We start from the raw sequence: 25,004 nt of genomic DNA on the forward strand, positions 1-25,004 counted from the left end.
AGCAGCCTGAGGATGAACTTGGCAGCAACACGATGCATGTTCAAACCACATGTGAATATTGGCTGGTCTGTTGTATATACTCTATTATGATACACCAACAATCCCAGCAATATTGTGAATGTTGGCGGCTATCCAAGGGTGTTGTGAAAAATAAAGCAATACTAAGTACCCCGATGATTTAATAGCTTGTAGATCCACCTATAGCAGGCTTATCCATCTTTATCAGTCTCTCCCATCATTGTAAAGGAATTTTGGTTAATTCTTCTTTAGAAAGTTGCTTCGGTTCATTCGCTTATGAACAGCTCTGTGAAGGTCCCATCACAGCATTTCAGTTGGGTTAAGGTCTGGCCTTTTTCTAAGCCATTCCAGACCCTTGATGGCTTTATTTTTCATCCATTCTGATGCAAATTTACTACTGTGCTACGAATCATTGTCCTAGTGAATGAATAAATTTCGACCAAGCTTTAGCTGTCAAAAGGGATGGCCTCACATTAATATATAAAATACTTTGCTGTACAGAGGAGCTTATGGTCGACTTAATGACTTCAAGGTGTCCAGGTCCTGTGGCTACATAACAAGGCCAAACTATCACCCCTCCACCATTGGGTATGAGGAGTTTCTGCTGAAATGCTGTTTTTTTTTTTTTTTTTTTTTTTTGTAAAAAATGGCACTAGGCACTTGGGCCAAACAATTTTATTTGGTCTCAGCTGTCCATGGGACAGAAGCCTTGTGGTTTGTTCACATGCAGTTTTACAAATCTCAGTCATGCTTTCATGTTCTTTTTAGACAGAAACAACCCGTAAAAACAAACTGTGCTTGTTCAGTCATCTTCTAATTGTGCTGTCATGGACTTTACCACAGTGAATGTGCTAGGATGTCCACTCCTGGGAAGATTTGCAACTGTCTTGAATGCTTTCCACTTGTAAATAATCTTTTTCACTGTTGAAATTGTTTGGAAATTGTTTCCAGATTTATGTGCAGCAGCAATGTTAGAAAATAAAAAACAGTGCTAATGTCTTTCCAGCTTGGCATTGTGTAAACATACATCTAAATGCTCCAGACCAGCAAACTGCCAAAACTTGCTGCACACCTGTTGATGATCAGTTAACCGAGGGCTAATTAGCAGCAACTAACTGCAACATACCATCTTAACCTGTGGAAGCGGTTAAAGTGTACTTAGGTTTATATTACTTGAACAAGTTTAAGCAATTTCCTTCTGGGATTAATAAAGTTCTTTGATGATGTTTAATATTTTTCCCCAACTTTGTCAGAGGTTGAATTTGACTGATACTCAGACCCGCTACAATTCACATGATTTTTATTATGTTTTTATACAATAACACACAGAGTTAAACAAAGCATACTGACTGACTTTCCCACATGACTGTAATAACTACAAAATATTTTCCTTTTGTAGTGACCTTTGATTACTTTAAAAATGAGTAATAATGCTTGATTTTTAAAAAAGTTAGTATGCATTTTTATAGAACTTTAGCATATGTTTGAAGTCAGGTCTTACTTTGAGATGGATGGTAAATATGTAATAAACATAACATAATTTTTAGCTCTTTATGTATTTACGTTTTTAAGGCATGACAGCAGGGTCAGTGCAGACACATGTGTGTCTGCGTAGAGCCACCGTACTGAGCGAAGACGTAAGGACGTTCGGATAGAAAAAACACGCCCCCTTCTAAGCGTTCCTACTCTGATTGGTTCATTTTGCGAAAGCGCAAACTCATAGCCAATCACAGCACAGTAGGGGGCGTTGCTTGTCGGAAACATGGGCGGGAAACACTAGCTGCTGAACATAAACCAAGTTAAAGCACGAGCCCGGTTTGTGAAAATGGACTGCGTTAACGCAAAATACGTGTCACAGAAGATCAGCAAGACGCGGTGGAGGCCCGTTTCAACAGCCGTGTTACAGCAGCCCGAAGTGTTCGCGACCGGATCGTGGGACAATGAGGTGAAGAGAGTTTACGGCTGTAGCGCTTAGCAGCTAGCCTGCTCGGCTAGCTAGCGGTTGATGGCACACGACTTCCGGTGATGCACAGAAAAACGATTTGTGTGTTTGTGTGTGTTTCAGGATAATAAGCTGTGTCTGTGGAGCGTGGGAGATGACGAAAGCCGCAGCATGGGGGAAGAAATGGAGGGAGACCCGCAGCTGCAGTGTGAGTGTCAGCACGCCGGGGATGTCATGGACCTGCAGGTGGGTTTGGAGATCAGTCACGTGGGACAGGCTCGCCACTTCATTGGCTGATTAAACCGGAAGTGACGCGACGCTCACCTATAGATACAATGACTGGCCAAAACAAAAAGTGTCACACGCTAAGATTTCATTAAATCACCTTTAGCTTTGATTATACTGTAGCACACAGTGTGTAAAAATGATCCCTCATGCTTTACAATGTGAGTCCTGGAATATGCCTGCTCCATTATGGAAGAAAAAACTTGATCCATGGATGGGATAATCTGGTCATATAGTAAGTTTATGCAGTCAGCTGACTCCAGTGAGCGTGAAAGCTTGTGGAAATAATCAGCTTTTGGGGCGGTGGGATCATCTCTGGTTCATCACAGCACTCTGGCATTGATTGTTTCCCCCCCAAAATTGCCACGTGCTGTTGCTGAGACTCAACTTGACCAACTGAAGCAACCCCAGATCATAACACTGCCTTCAGAGGCTTGTACAGTGGACACTATGCATGATTGGTGCATCGCTTTGTGCACTTCCCTTCTTAACCTGATGCACCCATCGCTCCGGATAGGGCCAGACCACATGACCTTTTTTACCCTTACTCCAAAGTGTGTAATCAGCTCTAAATCACTGCTCTTCATATGTTAATAAAAATAACTTTCATTAAACATAGGACTTTTGTAGTTTAACATCTCCAGATCCAGAGGCTTGTTCAGTGGTCACTATGCATTGGTATACAATCCAATCTTTATGCTCCCTAATTGATCTCCATTAATGTTTTTTTTTCCCGACCACATGTTTATTTCTTCCACAAAGTTGACGGTGTAGCACCATCCTTCCTTTTTTCATAATGTGTTGAAGGATTCTGTGTTGTTTTGGGAATGTGTTGAAATGTGCATAAACCGGTACATTATTGCATATGCAGTACATGATTACACAAGAATTAAAAAAAGTATATATTAACTGTGAAAAAAATCTAAGGTTTTAGGATTTTAACAGGGTTAGGAGAAGATTAGTCTAAAAATTTTCAGTGAATTTGCTTTAGGTATAACAAAGAGAGGTTTTTGTGTAAGAGGTTTGCTTTTATGCACACAATTAGACAAAGCCTTTATTGGTCATTATTGTAATTCAGATAAAGGCAAAAAATTTGACATTTTTGCGAGGGGGAGAAAAAAAAAAAAATATATATATATATATATATATAAGATGAATGATGTAAATGGAAAAATGTACTTATAATGCAAATATATGACCAAGAAGAGAGTTTAAAATGAAACACAAATAAGAGTTTGAGTGAAGCAGACAGAGGTGATGAGGGATGATGGGAACAAAGGGTTGTGTAAGAGCAGTTCAGGCAGGTTTTACACCCTGGTGTTGGTTGAACTCAGCCTGCTGCCACGATTTATATTAAAAGTTATGTGTTAAGTGTAGTACGAGCTGATTTTTTTTGACTTGAAGCAACAGTAAAAGTATAGTTTTTTTTTTAAAGTTTACTCGGTGTAAGTAAGTGTGTGTGTGTGTGTGTGAGTAAGAATCCCAGGATGGCCTGATAAGCAGATTGGATCAACTGTCTAATGTTTTTTGTCTCTATTTCAGTTCTTGGATCGAGACAGACTAGTTACAGCATCATCGACCGGAGCGGTGACTGTCTACAAACTCAGCCCTGACAACAAGGTTACATATTTGCCTTAAAAATTATCCGCACTCTGACTGTAGATTTATTTATTTTTTTTTTACCTCTTCAGAACGTTTTCTGATTTAATCTCCTTGCTTTTCAAGACACTTTTTCCATCCGTCAAGAAGCTTTCGTATTCCCTTGTTAATGTTTTAGGCACCGCTGTCTTCAGAAGCTTTTGCAGGTGAAGGTCTGACAGAGCGAGATCAGGACTATGACACATCAAAATACATCAACAGTGTACAATACATTTTTTTTCGTGCACATCACAACTGGGGCATCTATGAACCTATGTCAAATCCATCTATGAATCTGATGTAACACGTTCCCACCTGCACAGCCCTGACCGAGGAGACGGGAGCCTTGAACGGAAGTCGGTGCAGCCAACAGAACAGTTTTAATATAACCGGACTGCGGATCATTTTTGACTCACCCTCATACATGCAATATACTGTGCAGGTGTCTTAGACACCTTGTGTTGTGTTTATTTTGTTTAATTTTTTATTTTACCACTATTAGTATTTTGTAAGTATTTATTTTCAGTACAAACTATGTTAAGCATTTTTTGTTTTTGTACGATCTAGACCCTGTCCGTGGCTCACGTGTGGGATCGGGAACACCGCTATCAGAGCGCTAACGCTCCGTGCACCGGAGTGGCGTGTAACAGTCCAGAGCTGGTCTCCGTGGGCGAGGACGGGAGAATCGTCCTCTACAAAGCCGATCAGAGGGGCGCAGCGCGCGTCATCGGTTTGTGTATTCGATCTTCACACATGCATTAGACTCACCATCACACCAGGGCGGCTTTTCCATCATGGGGCGTAAATTAACACAGGGTAAATGTTGGCGATGGGAATCACCAGTCACCTCCCGATACGGTATACTCACGATACCTTAGTGCTGATTTGATTAAAATTGCGATTCTGTAAGTAACACAATTTTATAAATATCCCGTTTCACTATTTAATTTTTCCTGATTTTGTTACAGTTTTAAAACCTTTAAAAAAACATTTTGAGTAATTAAATGTATCCCATTCCTTATAACATTTTTCACTTAAAAGCACAGCATTTAAACACTACAAACTAACTTCAAATATAAGAGTTTAACATTTAACTGAGCAGTGTATCTCGGTCATTCATCATAATTATTATTCTTAAACAAACTTGGCGAATCATTTACTCCTTCCACACGGGATGTAAATGTTTTACCTCCTCTAATGCGACCAAAGTCTAAAAACTCAAAGTAAAAAAAAAACATTTTGGAGTCTCTAGTAAGTGCATCTTCACATCAAGAGCTTTAAAACACCTCACGTATCCAATACTGCATTTGTTTCATGCAAGAAATGTTATATATAATTTAGTGATCATGCGCCATATAAGATTTCCGATATTGTAAACTGTACATTATATAGTAAATTGTGTAATACAAGTAGGGGTGTAACTTTCTCCTCTTTAAATGTTTTGCATAGAAAACGCAGACAGCAGCACGATACATGGCGTGACGTTTCTGCGGACGACTGAGGTCCTGACGGTGAACTCCATCGGACAGCTCAAGCTCTGGGACTTCAGGCAGCAGGGCAGTGACCCTGCTCAGATCCTCACCCTGTAAGACAACAACGCACCAGCGATTTTTTTGTTGTTGTTGTTGGATATTTCAGTTATCACACCATAACAGTCTTTTATCTCCGCAGCACCGGGGACAGGGTTCCCTTACACTGTGTGGACCGACACCCAAACCAGCAGCACATAGTCGCCACCGGCGGCCAGGACGGCATGCTGTGTATTTGGGACGTGAGACAAGGCAACATGCCCTTCTCTCTGATGGAGGCTCACTCAGCTGAAAGTGAGTCAGGGCGCCGTGCTCGTATTTCATTTGTCCGTTCATAAACCAATGACAATCCAGATGTTATGTCTCACTCATCAGAGATATATTTGCGCTAGCGCTGACATTGTGTTATTTATTTTTCTCTTTAGTGTGGGAGGTCCGTTTTCACCCGACAAACCCGGACCACTTGTTCACCTGCTCGGAGGACGGCTCTCTGCTGCACTGGGAGACGTCCTCGGGGTCTGATGCACCCTTGTTCCTGCAGGGTAAGATCGATTAACTGCTGCCTTGCAAAAGTATTTATACCCCTTTAACTTTCCCACATTTTATCACATTACAACCACAAATATAAATGTATTTTATTGGGATTTTATGTGACGGGCCGACACAAATTGGCACATCATTGTGAGGTGGAATGCCACGGTTTCAGATTTTTATTTGTAAAAAATTGTCAACAAGACAAAGTGTATTGAAAAGCAAGAAGAAATAGGTAGAGAAATTATATGCAGTCAACCTCCACGTTCGCCATGCTTTTTCTTTAGAACCTAACTAACAGTTGTTCGTGGAAACCCCTGCAATTTCGCGAATATACTCCGCAGTTTTTCAATGTTTTTTTTTTTTTTTTTTTTTTTTTTTTTGGCAATATATAATTTTTTATGTTTTAACGCTAAACTATTAAGAACAATATTATTTACTAATTTTGTACAATAAATATTAACGTAAGTTCAGCTACATTTCCATATTTAATATAACACTGTATACTGTACATTTTTCAAAACTGTAGAAAGAACACAAAGCAAGTGTAGAGGAAAACGCAGCTTGAGATGATAAATTATTATTAGCGTATTTACCCTACAGTACCGATACCAAAAAAAAACGTGCTTGCATGAATTACAGCACATATAGAGGGGTAACATCTGTGTTTTACATTCAAGCACTGAGGGAGACACAGCAGTACAGTACTGTGCAGTATATGGGTTTAACTTTACATTCTGTTTTTTAAGGGTAATGTATTAAGCACTTTGAATTACCATTGTGTATGAAATGTGCTATACAAATAAACTTGCCTTGCCTAGTTTAAAATTTAATTAAAGTGTTTTGGGAGCATATTTAGGGTTTAAACTACAAAAATAAACTTTTAAAGGATTTTTCTTTGACCACACCCAAAATTTTCGCTTTTTCTCCAGGAACGTACCTGTTGGGGCCTTAACTCTTAACTACTCAGATATAGTATAATAGGCTAAAAGTTTAAATCGCTCTGGATAAGGGCGTCTGCTAAATGGCGTAAATGTAAATGGTAATTTCTGGAAATGCTCGTGTGTGCTTGATCTTTAGAAAGGGAGATCAGAATTTCACATTTGTCATTGTCTAATCTTTTTTCGTTCTGCTCTTTCTGTCGCTACAGGACGCAACAGCAGCATGATGTCCCGCAGCGCCACGGCCCCCGCCGGAGGAAACCAGTCCATCGTCAGTGCCTGGCTCCACGGAGACTCCAGCAAGGGCAGACTGGAGACGACGCACATGCTCCCCAGCCAGACGCTCTCCGTCAACAGTCTAGACGTGCTCGGACAGTGCTTGGTGTGCGGGACCGACGGGGAGGCGGTTTACGTCCACAGACGGGTCCCTGTGTGACGTCGGTCTTCGTTTCAAATCATCCTTTTTATTGTGTATCTCGTACTTTAAATTCTTGTTAGTTTTTCAGCTGCTCCCATCGAGGGATTGCCACAGCGGATAATCAATCTGCACTTTCATTTGTATAAAAAATGAAATAAACAAACAAATAAAAAATGCTTTCATGTTGATGTGTGAAATGATACAAAAAAAGGGTGAAAAAGTTCATTACAGAGCATTGGGGGGAAAAAAAATGCATTCCAGCAAGGTGCTCAGGATGATGATGGCCCCAGAGGGAGACGCTATGCATTCTGGGAATTAGAGTAGCGCGCGGCTACATCCGGGTGCTCTCATGCTCTCCCTCAGTGACAGACACCGGCGGAGCTCCAAGGCGACAGTGTCAATACAACCCTCACGCGCTAGTTAGCTAACACGGCTTAGCCGGCTAATATTTGAATTCCACCACTGGACATTTATACATTACACGCTTTATAAATGTTCATTTCGTACAAAATGGATATTCTTTAGTCGCTGTGGGGTAAGTAAGTGGCTTCCTAGCTTTCTTTTTTTTAAACTACACAAGCTTTGAGCTTTCCACAGTTAAGCTAATCTAAAAGATGCTAAGCTAGCAAGCTTCGCGTTGCTAGCTAGCTAGCTGGCTAACATTAGGCCCTGACGGATTTATATATATTAGCAATTTTTATTTTAAACATTTGCTTAGCTCAAAATCTGTTGGTTGAAATGTTCAGTTTGTCTTTTGGAATAATAATACATTAATTTTAAGGTTTATGGTTTGCTAAAAATAAATTTGCTACGACGATGTAGCTATGTTCAGTTAGCATAGATTAGCCGAGTGAAGAGAGCAGGCCGTGTGTGTGAGACAGAGTTCTCAGGCATAGCTGATGTTTAATGATAAAATGATGTTTAAATCAAACACCGGCTCGTTTTAGATCACGAGTAAACATCTAAATCTAGATTCGTGTTTTATTTTACTTGTTGTTTTTCCTGTTCGTGTCAATTAAACGCAGCTTTTCAGAGTAATTCGATCTGTCAGCGCTCAGGAATGTAGTGGACACCTTTCACCCAGGTGTTAACTGAGGAGTTATAGCTCACTAAAAGGTGTGCATGTTGAAATCACTCCCTTGCGTTACCTTGGTTTAGATTTGTCCAGGTGATATAAGACACTGTGCATGCTCTATTTATTTGTGTCTTGTCGTTAATTCCCCCTTTATAACAGTGTTTTTTTATCTTTCTTTAACACAGGTGAATCAGGTCTTTATAACACCCCTGTTCGCACACGTCTGCCAACGCCGCCCGTCCTCCCATCCATCCATCCGTTCACCTCCTTGCCTGGCACAGTGTGTGTATATGTGCTTTTCATGAAGAGAATAGAGAGACCCGAAGGATACAGGCAAATGCGGCCCAAGACGTTCCCGGCGAGCAACAATCAGCAGATGATGTTGCACGAGATCCGGGAGAGCCTGCGCAACATCTCGATGTCCCGGCCCTCGGACGCACTCAACGTGGACGCCCAAGGGCAGCAGGGGCGCACTGGTAACCCTAAGAACTACCCGTACCACAGGGCTCTGCAGGAGATCCGGGAGTCGCTCTTGCCCTTTGCAAACGAGGCCGTCCCTGCCGGACATGCCCCCGAGGTCAACTTACAGATGCTGCAGGAGCTCTTGGCTGCAGGGTATGAAGAGGTATGATGTAGAAAAAAATATTATCTTATTATTATTTTCAATTAGTGTATGCGTTTGCTGGTAAGGATAAAGACATTCCCTCATCAGGTGATCGTCCGACATACTTTAGGTATGACGACATCGGTATGTGGACGGACGAGTTTTAGCTGTAGTGCAGGGCTCAGCGTGTCTCTGTGCTTGTTTGTTTTCAATCACCACATCCTCCTGGTCCCCTTCCGCATTCCTTCTGTTTCTGCATTTGTTTTTTACCTCTGAAAATATTAAGTCAGCTTTACAATGGGGGGAAAAAAAAGTAGGAATAGTTGATTGGGATGGGAATCACCTCCAGTCACCACCAGACACGACATAATCACGATACCTAGGTGCTGATTTGATTAAATTGCGATTGTATAAGTATCACTAATTTATAAATATCCAGATTTAATATTACATTTTCCCCGATCTTGTTTTATAATTTTGAACCCAAAAGTTTATTGATTAATTAAATAGCCTTTTCCTTATAGCGTTATTTTTCTCACTTAAAAACCAAGCGCATTTCAACAATACAAACTAACTTCAAATGCAAGGGTTTAAAATTTAACCGAACGGCATGTATCGCTGTCATCCGCCGCAATTATTATTTTTAAACACATTTCACTCTTACCACACAGGATGAAAATGTGTTCATGATAAAGAAACAGCGAAGGATCCTACCACATCATACTGATGCACTGCAAATACTACATCTGCTCATACGGACTAAACGTTTCAGTGTTTGCCACACATGGAGTATATTTGGGAGAAATGTACCCAAATGTATTGACAGCCGTCCAAGAATATTCCTGCACCCTATTTCGCCTCAACATTTTAGGTTGAGTCTCTAAAATGCTTAAATAACAATTATCAATTAAACATTGTATTTGTTAAATGTAGTCTTTATGGACCTTGCTTTGTGCACTGGTGTTCAGTCAGGTTGGAACTGGAAGGTGGCCGTCCCCAAATTTGGTTCCACGACGTTGAAAATGAAATTGTCCAAAATGTCTTGGTATGCTGAAGCATTAAGAGCAACTTTCATTGAAACTAAGGGGCCGAGAACAACTTCTAAAAAAACAACCCCACGCCAGTGAACAAAGCAAGGTCCATAAAGACATGGATGAGCGAGTTTGGTGTGAAAGAAATTGAGTCTTGACCTCAACTCGATAGAACGCCTTTGGGATGAATTAGAGCGGAGACTACGAGACAGACCTTCTCAGGGTCTGACCTCATGAATGCGCTTCTGGGAGAATGGTCAAAAAGTCCCATGAACACACTCCTAAATGGGCGTTTAGGCGGGGCCTAAACCATATTAAACTCTGTAGATTAAAAATTGGATGGTACTCGAGTTCATATTCATGTGAAGGCAGGCGAGCGAATACTTTTGACAATAAAGTGCAGCTAGGACTTTTTCCTCACTCACTGCCCATCTAAACGCTGCCTCCGTATACTCCGCTGAATCTATACTACGTATAGAGTCGACCCAGTGAAACAGCTTCGATATTTTCAGATAATGCTAGCAAAGCAGGCATGGTTCAGTTACATATCTTTGGTTTAGGGCTGTAGCTATCGAATATTTTAGTAATCAAGTATTCTACAAAAAAATTATAATGTAATGTTAAATAATAAACATTATTATATAAACACCAGGGTTAATATAAAAGCGTACTGAGGCAAGCGGTCTCCGTCACTTGCCTGGTGAAAACACTAAGGTTCGAGTGGCAGCGTTTACATTGCAGCGTTTATAACACACTGACCGTGAAACCGCACCAGTGTTCATTTTAATCGAACCAAACATGTCAAGTGTGAACACATTTAAAAATGCGGTATGTTTTCAGGACATATACAGGGTGTGTTTATTTTTAGCTGAGAAATTACATTAAAAGTTGTGGAGATTAATTCACAGACAGTAAGCATGTCATTTTTTCCATCCAAATATCACGTCAATAAGACACCGGAGCTTCCTATTGTATCACGTGAAACGTAATCTCTAACATATCATTTAAAATGCGTGATATCTTAATGTCATGTCGATATGGATGTTGTTCTCAGGTAATTTCGTCAAGAAATATGAATTGTTTTTTTGAATATTTAATTTCATACATGTAAGCAACGGTGTTCGACAATGCTTTTGGATATTCCCAGAAAGTCCTGTGTAAATTACTATGATGTAAATGGTGATGTAGATATAAAACATAGAGTTAGTACTTAGATCATATTGCGGCTTTTTTTAAAAGCTAGACAATTTTTTTTTTTAATCGTATCCTTAAATGTTTTTAGTTTTTATAAGGTTTGCATGCGAAAGCATGTTATGAACAGTAAACCCGTCCGTTTTTTCTCCAAGCCACCACATTGTTCCCAGCCATAAATACACTTTTACAGTATAACAAAGGAGAGCTCATGTATATAGAAAAGTAACAGTGAAGCTAGTACATAGTTTACGTACAGATAAAAAACAAAAGACAAATAAACCTGCGTATTAGACGTATCAGCACGGAACGACAGAGTGTTTTAGTTTCACGTTCAAGTCTGGCAACTGTTCAACCGTTTGAGGTTATTATAAATGAACCTTGTCCATGTACACCTCAGGTGATGTTGCTAATCAGACCACAAGTGTGTTTAGCATTGCTGTGAGCTTAACCGCAGACTTGAACAATGTCTGAACAAACATTTGTCGCATAATCTGATCTCTTAAATGCATCCCTTGTTTATAAGATTTTTTTTTGTGTGTCTGTGTAGGAGATGGTGATCTTGGCTCTAAGGCAGACCAACAGTCGCAGCTTGATGGCAGCTATGGACTACATCAGTAAGATGATCCACCAGGACCCAGGGCCGAGGGACCAGATGGGAGCTGCAGCAGGACGCACTACTAATGCAGCTGTCAAAGCAGCTGGTGGGTTCAGTGCACACGTCCACTGTTCGCTCTAATCATTAGAGATCTATAATAATAATAATACCTTTAGAGTGAAACATTTTATAGTTGTAGATAAATCCTGATCATACTTCAGATACGCTGAATGTTAGGGATGGGAATTTGATTAAAATTGCAATTCTGTAAGCATCACGATTTTATAAATATACAGATTTGATTTTCAAAGTTTAATTAAAGGTAGTCTGTTCCTTATAACATTAGGTTTCTCATTTTAAAAACAAGTGCAGCATTTAAATGATTTACACCTAACTTAGTTTAATATTTAACTGACCAGCACATGCGTGTCATCAGCCATAATTATTATTTCTCATAACAATTCAAACAAATAATTCATTACAACCACACATGTGAAATTAGTCTCTGTAGGATTATTAAGAAGCAGCGATGTTTTACCGCCCGTAACATCTCCAAAGTCTCAAAAGTAGTTAAGCAAGTTAAGCAGCTGTAAGTTGATTTTTGTGTAATTAGTGTCTGCGATGTTTTAAGACTGGTGTCATAGGTAATATAATACCATAAAATGCATTTCTGTTGCGCCGCTCGGATCCTTCTGCGCTGGTTTATAATTTGAGGCTGATCAGCTGATCATCCGTCGCGGCCAATCAAACTGAAAACCAGACAATTCTTGATTCATGATACATGAATGAATACACACCACAAAAAAAAATAGATTCCAACCCCCCCCCCTCCCCCCAATCTCTACTGAACATTATAGTCTAGTTTTCTCCAAAGTTAAGACTTAGTTACTCATTACTTGATAGATTAGCTAGATTGCAGAGTCCTAGCTCTAAGAAACAGACCTTTAAAATCTTTTTTGACTCTCATGGACAGTGTAGAGCAGACAATTGCTTTATAATTAGTGAAAATGACATGTTTTGAAATAGTTTTTAACGTATAGTATGATTACGCTTTTATGTTTAATACTTTGTGATGCAGTGTTGCTCTGATTTCTAATGTCCATGTTCACTGTGTTCAAACAGAACATTAAGATCAACATGTAGATAAGAAAATAAAAAATAGTATTGGTTGGAAATTAGTACCAAGTGGAAGGTATTGCTTTAAGATAAAAGTTTTAAGTGGCCTTAGACTGGCGCAGTGGTAAAGTGCTCGCCCTATCATCCGGAGATCGCGAGTTCGATTCCCGGGTGATGCTGTCCCGGGTGAGGCCGGAGGCCTAGAGAGAGCTGGTTGGCCGAGTTCTCTCAGAGGGGGGGGGTGAGAGGTATTTAGTGATCCCACATTAATCACGGCTCTACAGCTAATTAGGGGCGTCTGTAAGCTCACACACGCGTAAGGAGCGGATAGAGCTGTCCTCAGAGTGTGTTACGCCGCCCCCAATGGTGCGTGAGCGAGTAGTTCGAAAAGATGCTATCGGCTGGCGTCACGTAGTTCGGAGGAAACACGTGATAGTCTTCGGCCCTCCCGGCTGAATAGTATTAGTAGTAGTTTTAATGTGAAGCCCCCTAGTGACGGGGAGGAATTGGACACGGCTAAATTTGGGGAAAAAAGTGGGGAGAATATCCAAAAAAAAAAAAGTTTTTAAAGCCGATAGGTACACTCGGCAACACCAAATCAGCAGCTTTATTCATGCGTGTAATAAACTGTTGACTTGTTTTATGTTTTAATAGATATAATGATATTACACCAAGTCAGTTCGGTTCAGACACTAAACCGACTTGCTGTAATTACACAGAACACTGTTGTCATTCATTAACAGTCGGTGTTGCCCCTACAGGCCCCTCCCACATTCAGCAGCCGGTCCTGCGGCGGCCAAGCTGGAAAGGCTCCAAGGAATCTTTGGCCCCTCAGCGGCACAGCGGCCTGTACCGCTCAAATAGCCCCAGCCCTCAGCCTGACCTGCCCCGACCTTCGACTTATCCCCAGGGTCATGCAGCTGGAGTCGGGGGCCAGCGGGTAAATCCTTCACCTTCTTCTTGGGATGCAAACCCTGCCACCAAACGCTACTCCGGAAACATGGATTACCTCGCGCCCCGAATCTCGCCCATCCCGCAGGGGCCGTGGGCTGAGAGCTACCCAAACCCCTCCTCCCAGGCGCAGCGGGGCATCAGCCCAGTGCCAATGGGGCGCCAGCCCATCATAATGCAGGGATCAGGAGCAAATAAGTTCAACTTCTCGCCCTCGTGGCCCCAGAACGGCTCCGCACAGGTGGATTATGGACACGGCATGGGCAGGCAGCCCGCGCCCCCCCCTCCATATCCTCTAGCTCAGGCCAGCGGACACAGTCCGACAGCGCAGCAGCTGCAGGCACCTAACCGCAACAGTCACAACATGGAGTTGTACGTCCTGGGCCAGACCAGACCCTCAGCACAGCAGCAGCCACCTTCTAACTCTGGAAATGGCAGCAATCAGGAGATCCCTCCCCCATCCTGGCCACACAACATGCCAGCCCGCTCCAACTCGTTCGCTAATGCTGCACCGGGTTCACGCCAGTGCTCACCGGCAGCCAGCTCGCAGCCTTCCGCTACCACTGTCACGGCCATCACGCAGGCGCCTGTCCTGCAGCCGGTCAAGAGCACACGCGTTCTCAAGCCCGAGCTGCATACGGCCGTGGCGCCGACGCACCCCCCTCGACTTCAGCAGCAGCAGCAGCAGCAACAGCCGCCACCAATGCCGTCTCCATATCAGGAATCTTCTGTGTCCGCACCGCCTGTATCACAGATTCCAGTCTCGGAGGTACCTAGCTACCAGGGTCCCCCGCCGCCGTACCCGAAGCACCTCGTCTTGTCTCAGCAGCCACTCGCCCCCTGCGCGCCATACCCGAAGGAGGACGACGGTGCCGAAGACGACAACGCGGACAACACCAGCACTTGCTCCAGTGAGCGTGCGGACAACCCGGAGACTTTCACGAGCAATGCAGAGCGGGAGAAGAAGCAAATCACAACATCTCCGGTGCCTGTGCGGAAGAACAAGCGGGACGAGGCGCTCCGGGGCGAGGGGCGGGTACAGCTGTACTCACCACAGGCCTTCAAGTTCTACATGGAGCAGCACGTGGAGAACATCCTGAAAAACCACCAGCAAAGGCTGCGTCGCAAAAAGCAACTTGAGAGCGAGATGCAGCGGGTTAGAACCACGCCTCCCTACGATTTCCTTTTCAATCCTTTTCCAAGCCTCTCTTTTTCACGCTCTATACGAAAGTTTCTGCTCTACTCTCTTGGTGTTTCTTCTTTTTGTTTCTTCTTCTAGCCCTGTCTTTCCTTTCTCTTGCTTTTCCTGTCTGTGGCAGCTGGTTTTGAGGGTGTAATACTTTCTCCTACCTGTCTAGTAGTCTGCACAGGCAACTGAAGAAGTAAGACTATGTACGTTTAAAGCATGCAATCTTCTTTTGCAGCATGAAAAAGGGGTGATTGATTTTTGCATGTTGCATGACTGCATGCTTTACATACGTAAAATGTCTTGGATTTTTGTTTTTTTAGTGACTAGAAGTATTTACTGTACACTAGATGTGACCGCCACTTTGTTTGCGTGCAGTTTAATTCCACACTCATAAGCGCGTTAAAAAATTTTTTTTTACAGCGTCATCTGTTGAATTTTGATCAAGTTTTTTTTTTATTTTCAGACTTTACAGAAAAAACACAACAAAAGAGAACACAAAACCAAACCCCCCATCCCCCCAACACCAGACAAACACAAGGATGCCATAACAATCAGATGTCCATAAAAAATTTAAATAAATAATTAAAAAAATAATAAGTAATCTTCACACACACTTCCTTTACGGTACAATATTATCTGCGTTCATGCCCTCAGCAAAAGTTAAGAAAGACTGCCAAATACTATAAAATGTGCCAGTAGACCCTCTAACTGTATATCTAATTTTCTCCAGTTTAAGACAGTGCATCACTTGCCATATCCAGTGGCTAAATGTTGGTGGATCAGGGTCTTTTCATTTAGTCAAAATTAATCTCCTAGCCAAAAGGGACCAGAAGGCCAATATAAAAAAAAATTTTTGGTTAAAACTGGTATTTTCTGGAGGCACAATCTTAAATTGTATTACAGCATGTCTAAGACAAATGGATGATGAGAGAATTCCCTGTATTATTTTGTACCAGATTTCCTCTGAAATTGGTTCATCTAAATCTGTCTCCCATTTATTTCTTAGTAACATCTGTTGAATTTTGGAAAAAAATAAAATTTGTATGTTACCCTGAAGTATGAATGAAGCGGAATGAAGGTGTGAGGTCACGTTTATTAAGTAGATTTTAATCGCACATTCATAAGCGAGTTTTAAAACCTGTACAGCGCCATCTGTTGAATTTTGAGACGGACTAATTATTATTTTAATGATATAAGGCATTTTCTAATTAAAATTTCAAATGAGCATGTCTTCTCTTCTCCCTTTAAAATTCCTTCAGTAGTTTTTACGTAATGCGTTCACAAACAGACACCGGACTAACGTCTCTGTGTCTATTACGGAGGTAGGAGTGTCTGTGTTTTACATGTGGGCGTTGCACAAGATCACATGTCCACATCTACAACCATTATTAGTGATAGTACAGTAGTTTACGTTGACCAAAACACAAAAGAAAACGTGTTTTAAAAAAAAAAAAATCTGCAATCACAGACATTCGCATTCGGACGGGATTAGATTTCTCAGAGGACCTCCAAGTTTGCTGAAAAACAGTAGGTAATTTGCTCTGGAATTTTTACAGAGGTCGTGTGAGAAAGACAGATATGGCAGATTCAGAGGTGATTAAAATCACAAAGTACGTCTGTGAAACAGAAATTTCTCTAACGACCCCCTGTATATAATAAAAATGTCTCTGTTCTTGAAGGGGGGAACGAAACGAAACAAAAAAAAAATCCTCAGTGGGTTTGTAAAGCAGCATCAGGTTTTTATTAATGGAAAAGAAGTATATTGTGATTAACACAAACTCGAGTTAACATAACCGCTTTATATTTAAAGGGTTTGACTTTTTTTTTAGTGGATATTTATAACGTATGTGTAACTGGTGAACTTGTATCCTTACCGTAGGTCGGTCTGTCCGAGGAGGCCCAGGAGCAGATGCGCATGATGCTGTCGCAGAAAGAGTCCAACTACATCAGACTAAAGCGCGCAAAAATGGAGAAAGCCATGTTCGAAAAGATCAAGACGCTGGGCGTGGGTGCGTTCGGCGAGGTGTGTCTGGCGCGCAAGGTGGACACGGGCGCGCTCTACGCCATGAAGACGCTGCGCAAGAAGGACGTGCTCCTCCGGAACCAAGTGGCGCACGTCAAGGCGGAGCGGGACATCCTGGCCGAGGCGGACAACGAGTGGGTCGTGCGGCTGTATTACTCCTTCCAGGACAAGGACAACCTGTACTTCGTCATGGACTACATCCCCGGCGGCGACATGATGAGCCTGCTGATCCGCCTAGGAGTGTTTAGTGAGGAGCTGACGCGCTTCTACATTGCCGAGCTGACGTGCGCCGTCGAGAGCGTGCACAAGATGGGCTTCATCCACCGTGACATCAAACCCGACAACATCCTGATCGACCAAGACGGCCACATCAAGCTCACGGATTTTGGCTTGTGCACAGGTTTCCGCTGGACCCACGACTCCAAGTACTACCAGAGCGGTAAGAGCTCTTACAAAGGGGGGGACAGACACACTTATAAGCCACTTTAATAGGAACACCTACATGTTTATATATTTTATGCCATTGAGTAATCAGTTTCCCAATTCTGCTGATCTGGGATGTGTGAAAGTCTAGTACCTGTCTGGTATCAACAACCACGCTGCAGTCAAACTCACTAATTATTCCTTCATTAATCCAATTTTACATGTGTAACTAAAACACTTGACTTATTTCTAGGGCTGTAGCTATTGAATATTTTAGTAATCGAGTATTCCACCAAAAATGTAATAAATTAATCGAGTAATCGGATAATATGTACTTTTGCTTAATTAAACAGCAATGTTAAATATATAAGAGAAACAAAGAGTAATTGCTTTTCTTTTTAGAAAAATCTACTTTTATTTTTTAAATGCATAAAGCATTTTATCAAAAATAATCATTTTTGACAAAAATGAAAAAAGTTGACTTAAAGTTAGATAAATGAGTTAAATCAAGTGCATTACAGTGCCATACATTCTTATTTTAAAGCCTTTTCTCAGATGTAAAAACTAAAGAAAAAGGTATCTCAAATGACTAAGTATCGAAAAAACTAAGGAACAGATTAAAATAAATAATTATATAAAAACACTAAGTTGTGCAACTTAACTTTCAGAACCAAAAGTTCTCTTCCTTGGCTTGCTGATATTTTTTTCGCTCCTTTTTGGGGTCCTGTCGGTGTTTACTGGCGGCTTGCATCCGGAAGTGCACTGTGTCACACCAAACAAATAATTGCGCAAAAACATAATGCAAGCTTTTAAAAAAAGGTCCGAGGCAGAAGATTTTGCCTCAATCATTTTTTGTAGTCGAATTACTTGAGGAATTGTTTCAGCCTTAGATTAATGTATGTATTCCTACGGGGGAAAAAGTGAATTAACCGAGTAGGGTTAGGAACAAATTGTGTTTGAGAAATTATTGATATTATTATTATTATTATTATTATTTTAATTCAGACTTGGTGTAAGATTTAGGTTAGGTTTATAGGGGTAGCTGACCACATTCTTAGGGACTTTCATACGTTCAGTCCTCCTATTATGTATCTGTTTCTCTCTCGCGCTCTGTTTCTCACTCTATCCATCACACACTTTTTCTCAGGTGATCACGTGAGGCAGGACAGTATGGACTTCAGCAAGGAGTGGGAGGACCCGTCAAACTGCCGTTGTGGAGATCGGCTCAAACCTCTGGAGAGACGCGCAGCGAGGCAACACCAGCGCTGCCTGGCACACTCGTTAGTCGGCACACCGAACTACATCGCCCCGGAGGTGCTCCTGCGGACAGGTACCGCCGCTCTGTGTCAGCCTCAACAGTACTCGAAACCTTTCCTACACGTGATTTAGATGTTTCTCCGGGGTGTAGAATCTATTCTTTATAAATGTTTAGCGCTTGGATGAAAGTTGATGCACTTTGCTCTGCATTATAACCATGGTGATGTTGAGCTAAATTGTGTGTGTTCGTTCACGTGTCCCATGCCAGGCTACACGCAGCTATGCGACTGGTGGAGCGTGGGCGTGATTCTCTACGAGATGTTGGTTGGCCAGCCTCCTTTCCTGGCTACAACTCCACTGGAGACTCAGATGAAGGTAAGGTTTAAACTACTGGTGCATAATGGAACGATTGCACATAAATTCACAAATTAAAATAAATTCCTAAACAAATAGGCTCCTGAAACACAGGATGTTGTGCTGCCTGCCAATTCGTACATTACGTGAGCATATACACTACTTCTAAGCTTGTTTGAGCTTATGAATTTCTCTTCGTTAGCTCTGAAGCCTTAAAAAATGACACGCATTCAGCACCTCAGATCTAAATACGATCCCAGCAATAAACAATCTTGTTTTGCTCCTCTAATATCTTAGGTTTGTTATTACGTCTTTTTGCTCTCAGGTGATAAACTGGCAGACGGCGTTGCACATCCCCCCTCAGGCCAAGCTGAGCGCCGAGGCGTCCGATCTAATAGTGAAGCTGTGCCGCGGGCCGGAGGACCGACTGGGCAAGAACGGCGCGGATGAGATCAAAGCGCACACCTTTTTTAGAAGCGTGGACTTCAGTGTGGACATGCGGCAGCAGCCGGATCCGCCACCTTACGTGCCCAAGATCACTCACTCCACAGACACGTCCAACTTCGACCCCGTGGACCCGGACAAGCTTTGGAGTGACGACGGCAACCACAACGACACGCTGGGCGCCTGGTTCAGGAACGGCAAGCACCCAGAGCACGCCTTCTACGAGTTCACCTTCCGCCGGTTCTTCGACGACAACGGTCACCCTTACAGTTGCCCCAAGCCCATAGAATACGAGGATTATGGGGAGGAAGAGGAGGAGGAGCTTCAGAGCCAAGCCCACGGACAGGGGCGGGGCCTCGTCTATGTTTAATTTAGCATTTAAAAAAAAATAATACATTCTTACACTACATGGAAAAGCTACACTACTATATGTCTAAGCAGGGATGGGACCTGGTGGGACCTGTGTGTGTTGTGTTTGTCTGTGTGTCCTCATGTGTGTGTAGAATTTTCAACTGGATATTATAGTCTGGATGATTCTGTGTGTGTGTGTGTGTGTGTGTGTGTTTTAAGCCTCCAAGCTGTTTGTTCGAGGTACGATTCCGAGGCTGTGGTCGTGTATAATTTATTCCGTGTTCACATCGCACTTTGATTAGTGCTCTTTTGAACAAACGAGGATTTAAATGAAACGCGTCTTTCGGATGCCGTTTAAAGCCTTAATTTATTGAAACCTTTTGTAAAATGTGGACTCTAATGGAAAGGACTAGCTCAATTCTGCCTTCTTTACCAATGTCATGTTAATTTATGATTGAGTAGATCTCTCTCTGTCTCTCTCTCTCTCTCTCTCTCACCCTGTCTGGCCTCACGTGGGCTATCATGGGATTGGTGGAATCATTAACTCTTTGTATTGCTCTGCCTTTTATTTTACACTCTTTCACCAAAAACATGAGGGGAATTAGCATCTTAGCCAGTCAACTGAACTGACAGCTAGATTATTCGTAGAGTATTGTGTGAATTGTATTATTAGCCTTTTTTGTGTTGTTTTCTAATTTATACACTCGAATGTATTTATAAATTATGTAGTGTACATTTTTGTACATTTTTTTTTTCATCAATTTTGTTGGTGTAGGAAATAAATCCAAGGGCAAGCTCCCTTCCTCTCACTCACTTCATTTTGTTTTTCACCTTGATGTGTTGTTCTTCATGACCAGTAGGTGCTTTTTAAAAGCTTTATCTGGTTTTTATTTCTTTAAAAAATAAAAAAACAATTCATCCTGATCAGACCTGATAAAGTATAATGACAAATGAGGAACACAGGAAAGCTTGAGGAACTTACCGTTAAGCACTGGTAAAATAGTTTACACGTCGTATCTGCATTTAGCGTCTATAAAGGTTATTTTAGCTGAAGGTTATATGACTCTGCTGATTTATTTAATGCAGAAATCATTACACAAACGCAGTATACACACAGAATACCAGGAAAGATGCATATCCACTTCCTAGGATTGATGATGCCTTGGATAGCCTTAGTCAGGCCTGTTGGTTTTTCACTTGTGATTTGGCTAGTGGTTATTGGCAGGTGGATCTGAAAGATTGCCATAAGACAGCTTTTATTTCACATCAATGGCTGTTTAATGTTGTAGGTTTTGGGGTTGTGATACATGCCCAGTAAAATTCAGAGGTTGATGGACCTAATTCTTTCTGATCTGCAGTGGACTACTTGTTTAGGTTATCTTTCAGGAACATCTAATTTGTCTTGGTGGTGTGCTGGAAAAACTGGCAAAACTTTAAAGTTAAGCCATCCGAGTGTAACTTGTTCTCCATACAGCTGCATTATCTTGTACATGTTATCTCTGCTAAAGAACCAGCTCTGGTCTAGGCAGTAAGGGGAATGGCTTGTCCCAATAAATACAATTCAGGTCCAGAGCTTTTAGGGTGGTGGTGTCGCAGGAAGAGGGAGGATTTGAACAAATTGTGGCATATTCAGGAAGAGCCTTCACAAAACAGGAACATAAATGTGCGACCCATTTAAAGTATGGCCATCTTCGCCAAACCTTTATAAACATTACCAGTTAGGTAAAGAGTTCGTGTTGTGTATGGACCAATAGTTGCATTTTCAGACCTTGGAGGGACATTTTGCTCGCTGGGAAAAGCAGCTTACTAACGTCCAATATCCATTGGCCAGGCAAGTTATAGAGTAATGCCAATGCACTCTCCAGGTTACCAGCCTTTGCTGAAAACAGACAGCACCTGGAGCAGGATACCTTTCAAGGCATGATAAGTCTGTTTAATCCGTAAGGGTTTGTAGTACAAGAGGCACCACCTCACCACTATGCCTTTGCAGCCCTCCATTACAGGTAGGTTCTTATAGCGGGTAGTGCTTGATATTCTTGGCTTCTTCCAGAGATCCCTGGTAAAAACAAGTACATTCTGGTTGTGGGTGATTTATTTTTGAAGCAAGTTCCGAATTAGGAAGCTCAAACCATTGCTAAAGTTTTGACTGAGGAAGGGGTGTGTCGTCTGGCAGAGCCACATAGTATTGACTTGGACCACGGTTTAAAAAAGAGTTATGTTGGATTTTGCATATTCATAAATCTCGGACACTCCCTGCATCTCCAGTCAGATGGGCTGAGTGAACATTTTAACCGCACTTTTTTTGTGGAAGATAATCAATTGAACTGGGATGCGTTTTTGCCATATGTGATGTTGGACGTTCATGCTAGTACCTCTTTCACTCTGTATATAGTCTTGTTTGGGCAGGAGATTGTTTTGCCTGTTGACATCATGTTGAATATAGGGATTTGCAAACTTTTGCCTCAGTGAATAATTATGTGTCTAGGTTGCAGGACACATTGTCTTCTGTAGTGGAGGCAGTTAATATGCATTTATCTAGCCTTAGAGGAACAGAAATCATCTTATCATTTTTAGCCCAGCTAGGTCGGGTGGCAGTTGGGTTTACATTCAACAGCCCCAACAGCCCCAAGCAGGTATGTTTGAACCCGGGGACCTGATTTAACCACCAGAAGTCACTACAAACTCAGAGGAGGGCACAGGCTTGGGTACCTCTATGACCAGACTGGACCAGGGCCTGGTCGACTCCTCAATGATGCCAGCTTGTAGGATTTTATCCACCTTGGCCTTGATAGAGTGACAGAGGGCCTCCGAGACTCTCTGGGGGTGCTGACGTAATACCTGGCCAGTCTAAGGCAGCACACCAGATACTTATTGATGTGTAACAAAGTATTGGCCCTATTATGGTTCAGACTTCCAAGGTTAACATTTCCAATCATGTTTGCTAATGGATTACAATCTGAATAAAGAACTACAGTCTGACTGATGTATAAAGCATTTGTGCTTGTTGTCTTGTTCTTTCTTCCAGAGAAAAAATCACAGAGCGGGGTCAGCGGATGCTGAGATGCATAGTGCACAGAGCTCGCCAACTTTCTACCCCAACGATGGCCCTGTTCACTTGCATAGATACCTGTTTTTAACTCATGTTGAGAGTTCCAGTGAACATCTACCAAATTCAAATATAACACTCAGAACCACCTACAGATACACATTAATCACTGTATTAATTATTCAATGGAAAGACCCTAACTATTTGCTTAGTTAAATCCAGATGGTGACTTTTTTGCCTAGGAAGTACTGAAAATATGGAATTTGGGTGATACAAATCTCCTAGAATATATTTCTACTTTCACAACCTAAAACATCTTTAATAGCAATAAGTTCCTTCTAAACTTTATGAATCCACAAAAAGTAGAGCATTATGCATTTTTAAAATACATTTCATTAAAGAATTTAGGTAACACCATCACCAGCACATTAATTCTTTAATGAAATGTATATTAAAAAATGCATTCAACTGCATTTCAAAATAAAACTCTTTTTGTGTAACAGTATCACCAATGACAGTTTTGGGTGTCGGATTTTTATTTCATATCATAAATACTCTTCCATGTATGATCATGACAAGTGACACACATGGACTAAAATTTGCCTTTTATTAAAATTTAAAAAATCCTAAAATTTACTACTGAACATATACAAGTAAAGGGTGTAAATAAACAAGTAAAGTAAATATTCCTAATATTTTCTAATTAAATGATTTTGGTTTGAGCAAAACAAAGTAACGGCACTTTCACCATTTTTGTAGAATGACCCATACAGGCCCCCAAGACTTAGTTTGCACCAGGTATGAGAGCAAGTTGCTCCAGTATAGGGAAGAACTGAAAAGAAAAATCAAAAGAAAAAAAAAACAGTAAAGAGAGAACTGAAAAGAGGAGAAAAGGAAATCCGCCTCTAAGTGAAACAGGACCTTTGTGTGATTTGTGTTTGTTTTTGTCTTAAACAAAACTACACTATTTGGAACAGTAAGTCTTCCTGTAAGTGCACATGATCCCTCCTGCAGCTCACCTTCACATAGCTTCCCCTCTGAAGTCCTGCACAGAAGTTCGTTATTAAATAAAACACCTTCTGGACTCTATAACATGACGAAGCTCCCTCCACCTCATATCAGATAGTATCAGTGAAAATTTTCCTTTATTTGAGTAAGCTTCATATGAAAAGAAGGCATGACTATTTTATTTTTGATCACATAATCTTACAGCTGATCCATAATAAACCGGATTAAACCCAGTGTACAGAGGCTGAGTGAATGTGGTGTGGACTCTGTGGAGGAGCTTCATCGTGTGAGAGATGCTTTAGAAGGACAGAGTTCCTGCGCTGTGATCCACATACACTCCTATTCGGATGATCTGAGGTCTGTGTTATTTTTGTTGTGACTGGAACACAGGGAAGAAGAGCATTTCAGACTCCAGGGGTCCGTTCTTCGTACGTCGCTTGACACATCCGAGATGAATTGACACATCTAAGATGAGATCATCGTGCTAATTACGATCCTGCTAAGTCGGTTCTTCGAGCTCACCTGTTGTTGATGATTAGTATAGCTGGACTGAGTTGTCTAGGATTATTGCGCGCTCGTGCGTTGGTTTAAAAGGCGATATGCATCGACAGTAGAAACACTGATTACAAGCCCTCCGATTGGTTGACGAAATGGAAAAAGAGCGGCTCAACTTTTTTTTGTAACACCTGTTATATGCTGAAATGCCCCCCTGCCATGGATTGCTCCCCCCCTACATAATCGCTATCAAATATTATATTAGAACATAAATTCATAGGTTAATGGTTTACAAATTACAAATTACATGAGACAATAAAATAAAATAAGCAATATGAAAATAAATATGTTGTATATGCAAAAAAAAGAAATATTATGTATAGTTTTATATTGTTTATTTTATAATAAAATTAGTTTCGTCCAATTTATCATTATAAAATATTAATTTTTAATATATATAAATATTTATTAGCATATTTTTATGACAAACCCCTGAAAAATAAATGTTACAAAATAAACATTATACAAGAATTTGTATTAATGGTC

At 41.3% G+C, this 25,004-nt stretch overlaps 2 protein-coding genes across 2 annotated transcripts; both read left to right on the forward strand.

Annotated features, from left to right (window-relative positions):
- Positions 1–1,788: 1,788 nt before the first annotated feature.
- On the forward strand, positions 1,789–7,478 carry nup43 (nucleoporin 43). The gene is made up of 8 exons (XM_053478870.1): positions 1,789–1,963; positions 2,084–2,206; positions 3,788–3,865; positions 4,451–4,613; positions 5,333–5,468; positions 5,555–5,706; positions 5,838–5,954; positions 7,094–7,478. The coding sequence occupies exons 1-8, from the start codon at positions 1,844–1,846 to the stop codon at positions 7,318–7,320; spliced, it is 1,116 nt and encodes a 371-aa protein (XP_053334845.1). The 5' UTR covers positions 1,789–1,843; the 3' UTR covers positions 7,321–7,478.
- A 128-nt stretch (positions 7,479–7,606) lies between these two features.
- On the forward strand, positions 7,607–20,722 carry lats1 (large tumor suppressor kinase 1). The gene is made up of 8 exons (XM_053478858.1): positions 7,607–7,837; positions 8,563–9,002; positions 11,754–11,907; positions 13,679–15,024; positions 16,937–17,519; positions 18,651–18,833; positions 19,029–19,135; positions 19,440–20,722. The coding sequence occupies exons 2-8, from the start codon at positions 8,679–8,681 to the stop codon at positions 19,926–19,928; spliced, it is 3,186 nt and encodes a 1,061-aa protein (XP_053334833.1). The 5' UTR covers positions 7,607–7,837; positions 8,563–8,678; the 3' UTR covers positions 19,929–20,722.
- Positions 20,723–25,004: the final 4,282 nt, after the last annotated feature.

The sequence above is a fragment of the Clarias gariepinus genome, chromosome 2 (genome assembly GCF_024256425.1).
Source record: "Clarias gariepinus isolate MV-2021 ecotype Netherlands chromosome 2, CGAR_prim_01v2, whole genome shotgun sequence".
Lineage (NCBI taxonomy): Eukaryota > Metazoa > Chordata > Actinopteri > Siluriformes > Clariidae > Clarias > Clarias gariepinus.

Excerpts from the sequence above, each read along its gene's own strand:
- lats1 (XM_053478858.1), top strand. The coding sequence starts at position 8,679 with ATGAAGAGAATAGAGAGACCCGAAGGATACAGGCAAATGCGGCCCAAG. Across the intron at positions 9,003-11,753 it reads TGGCTGCAGGGTATGAAGAG|GAGATGGTGATCTTGGCTCT; the intron begins GTATGATGTAGA and ends GTGTCTGTGTAG. Across the intron at positions 17,520-18,650 it reads CTCCAAGTACTACCAGAGCG|GTGATCACGTGAGGCAGGAC; the intron begins GTAAGAGCTCTT and ends ACTTTTTCTCAG.
- nup43 (XM_053478870.1), top strand. The coding sequence starts at position 1,844 with ATGGACTGCGTTAACGCAAAATACGTGTCACAGAAGATCAGCAAGACG. Across the intron at positions 1,964-2,083 it reads CCGGATCGTGGGACAATGAG|GATAATAAGCTGTGTCTGTG; the intron begins GTGAAGAGAGTT and ends TGTGTGTTTCAG. Across the intron at positions 5,707-5,837 it reads GGAGGCTCACTCAGCTGAAA|TGTGGGAGGTCCGTTTTCAC; the intron begins GTGAGTCAGGGC and ends TTTTCTCTTTAG.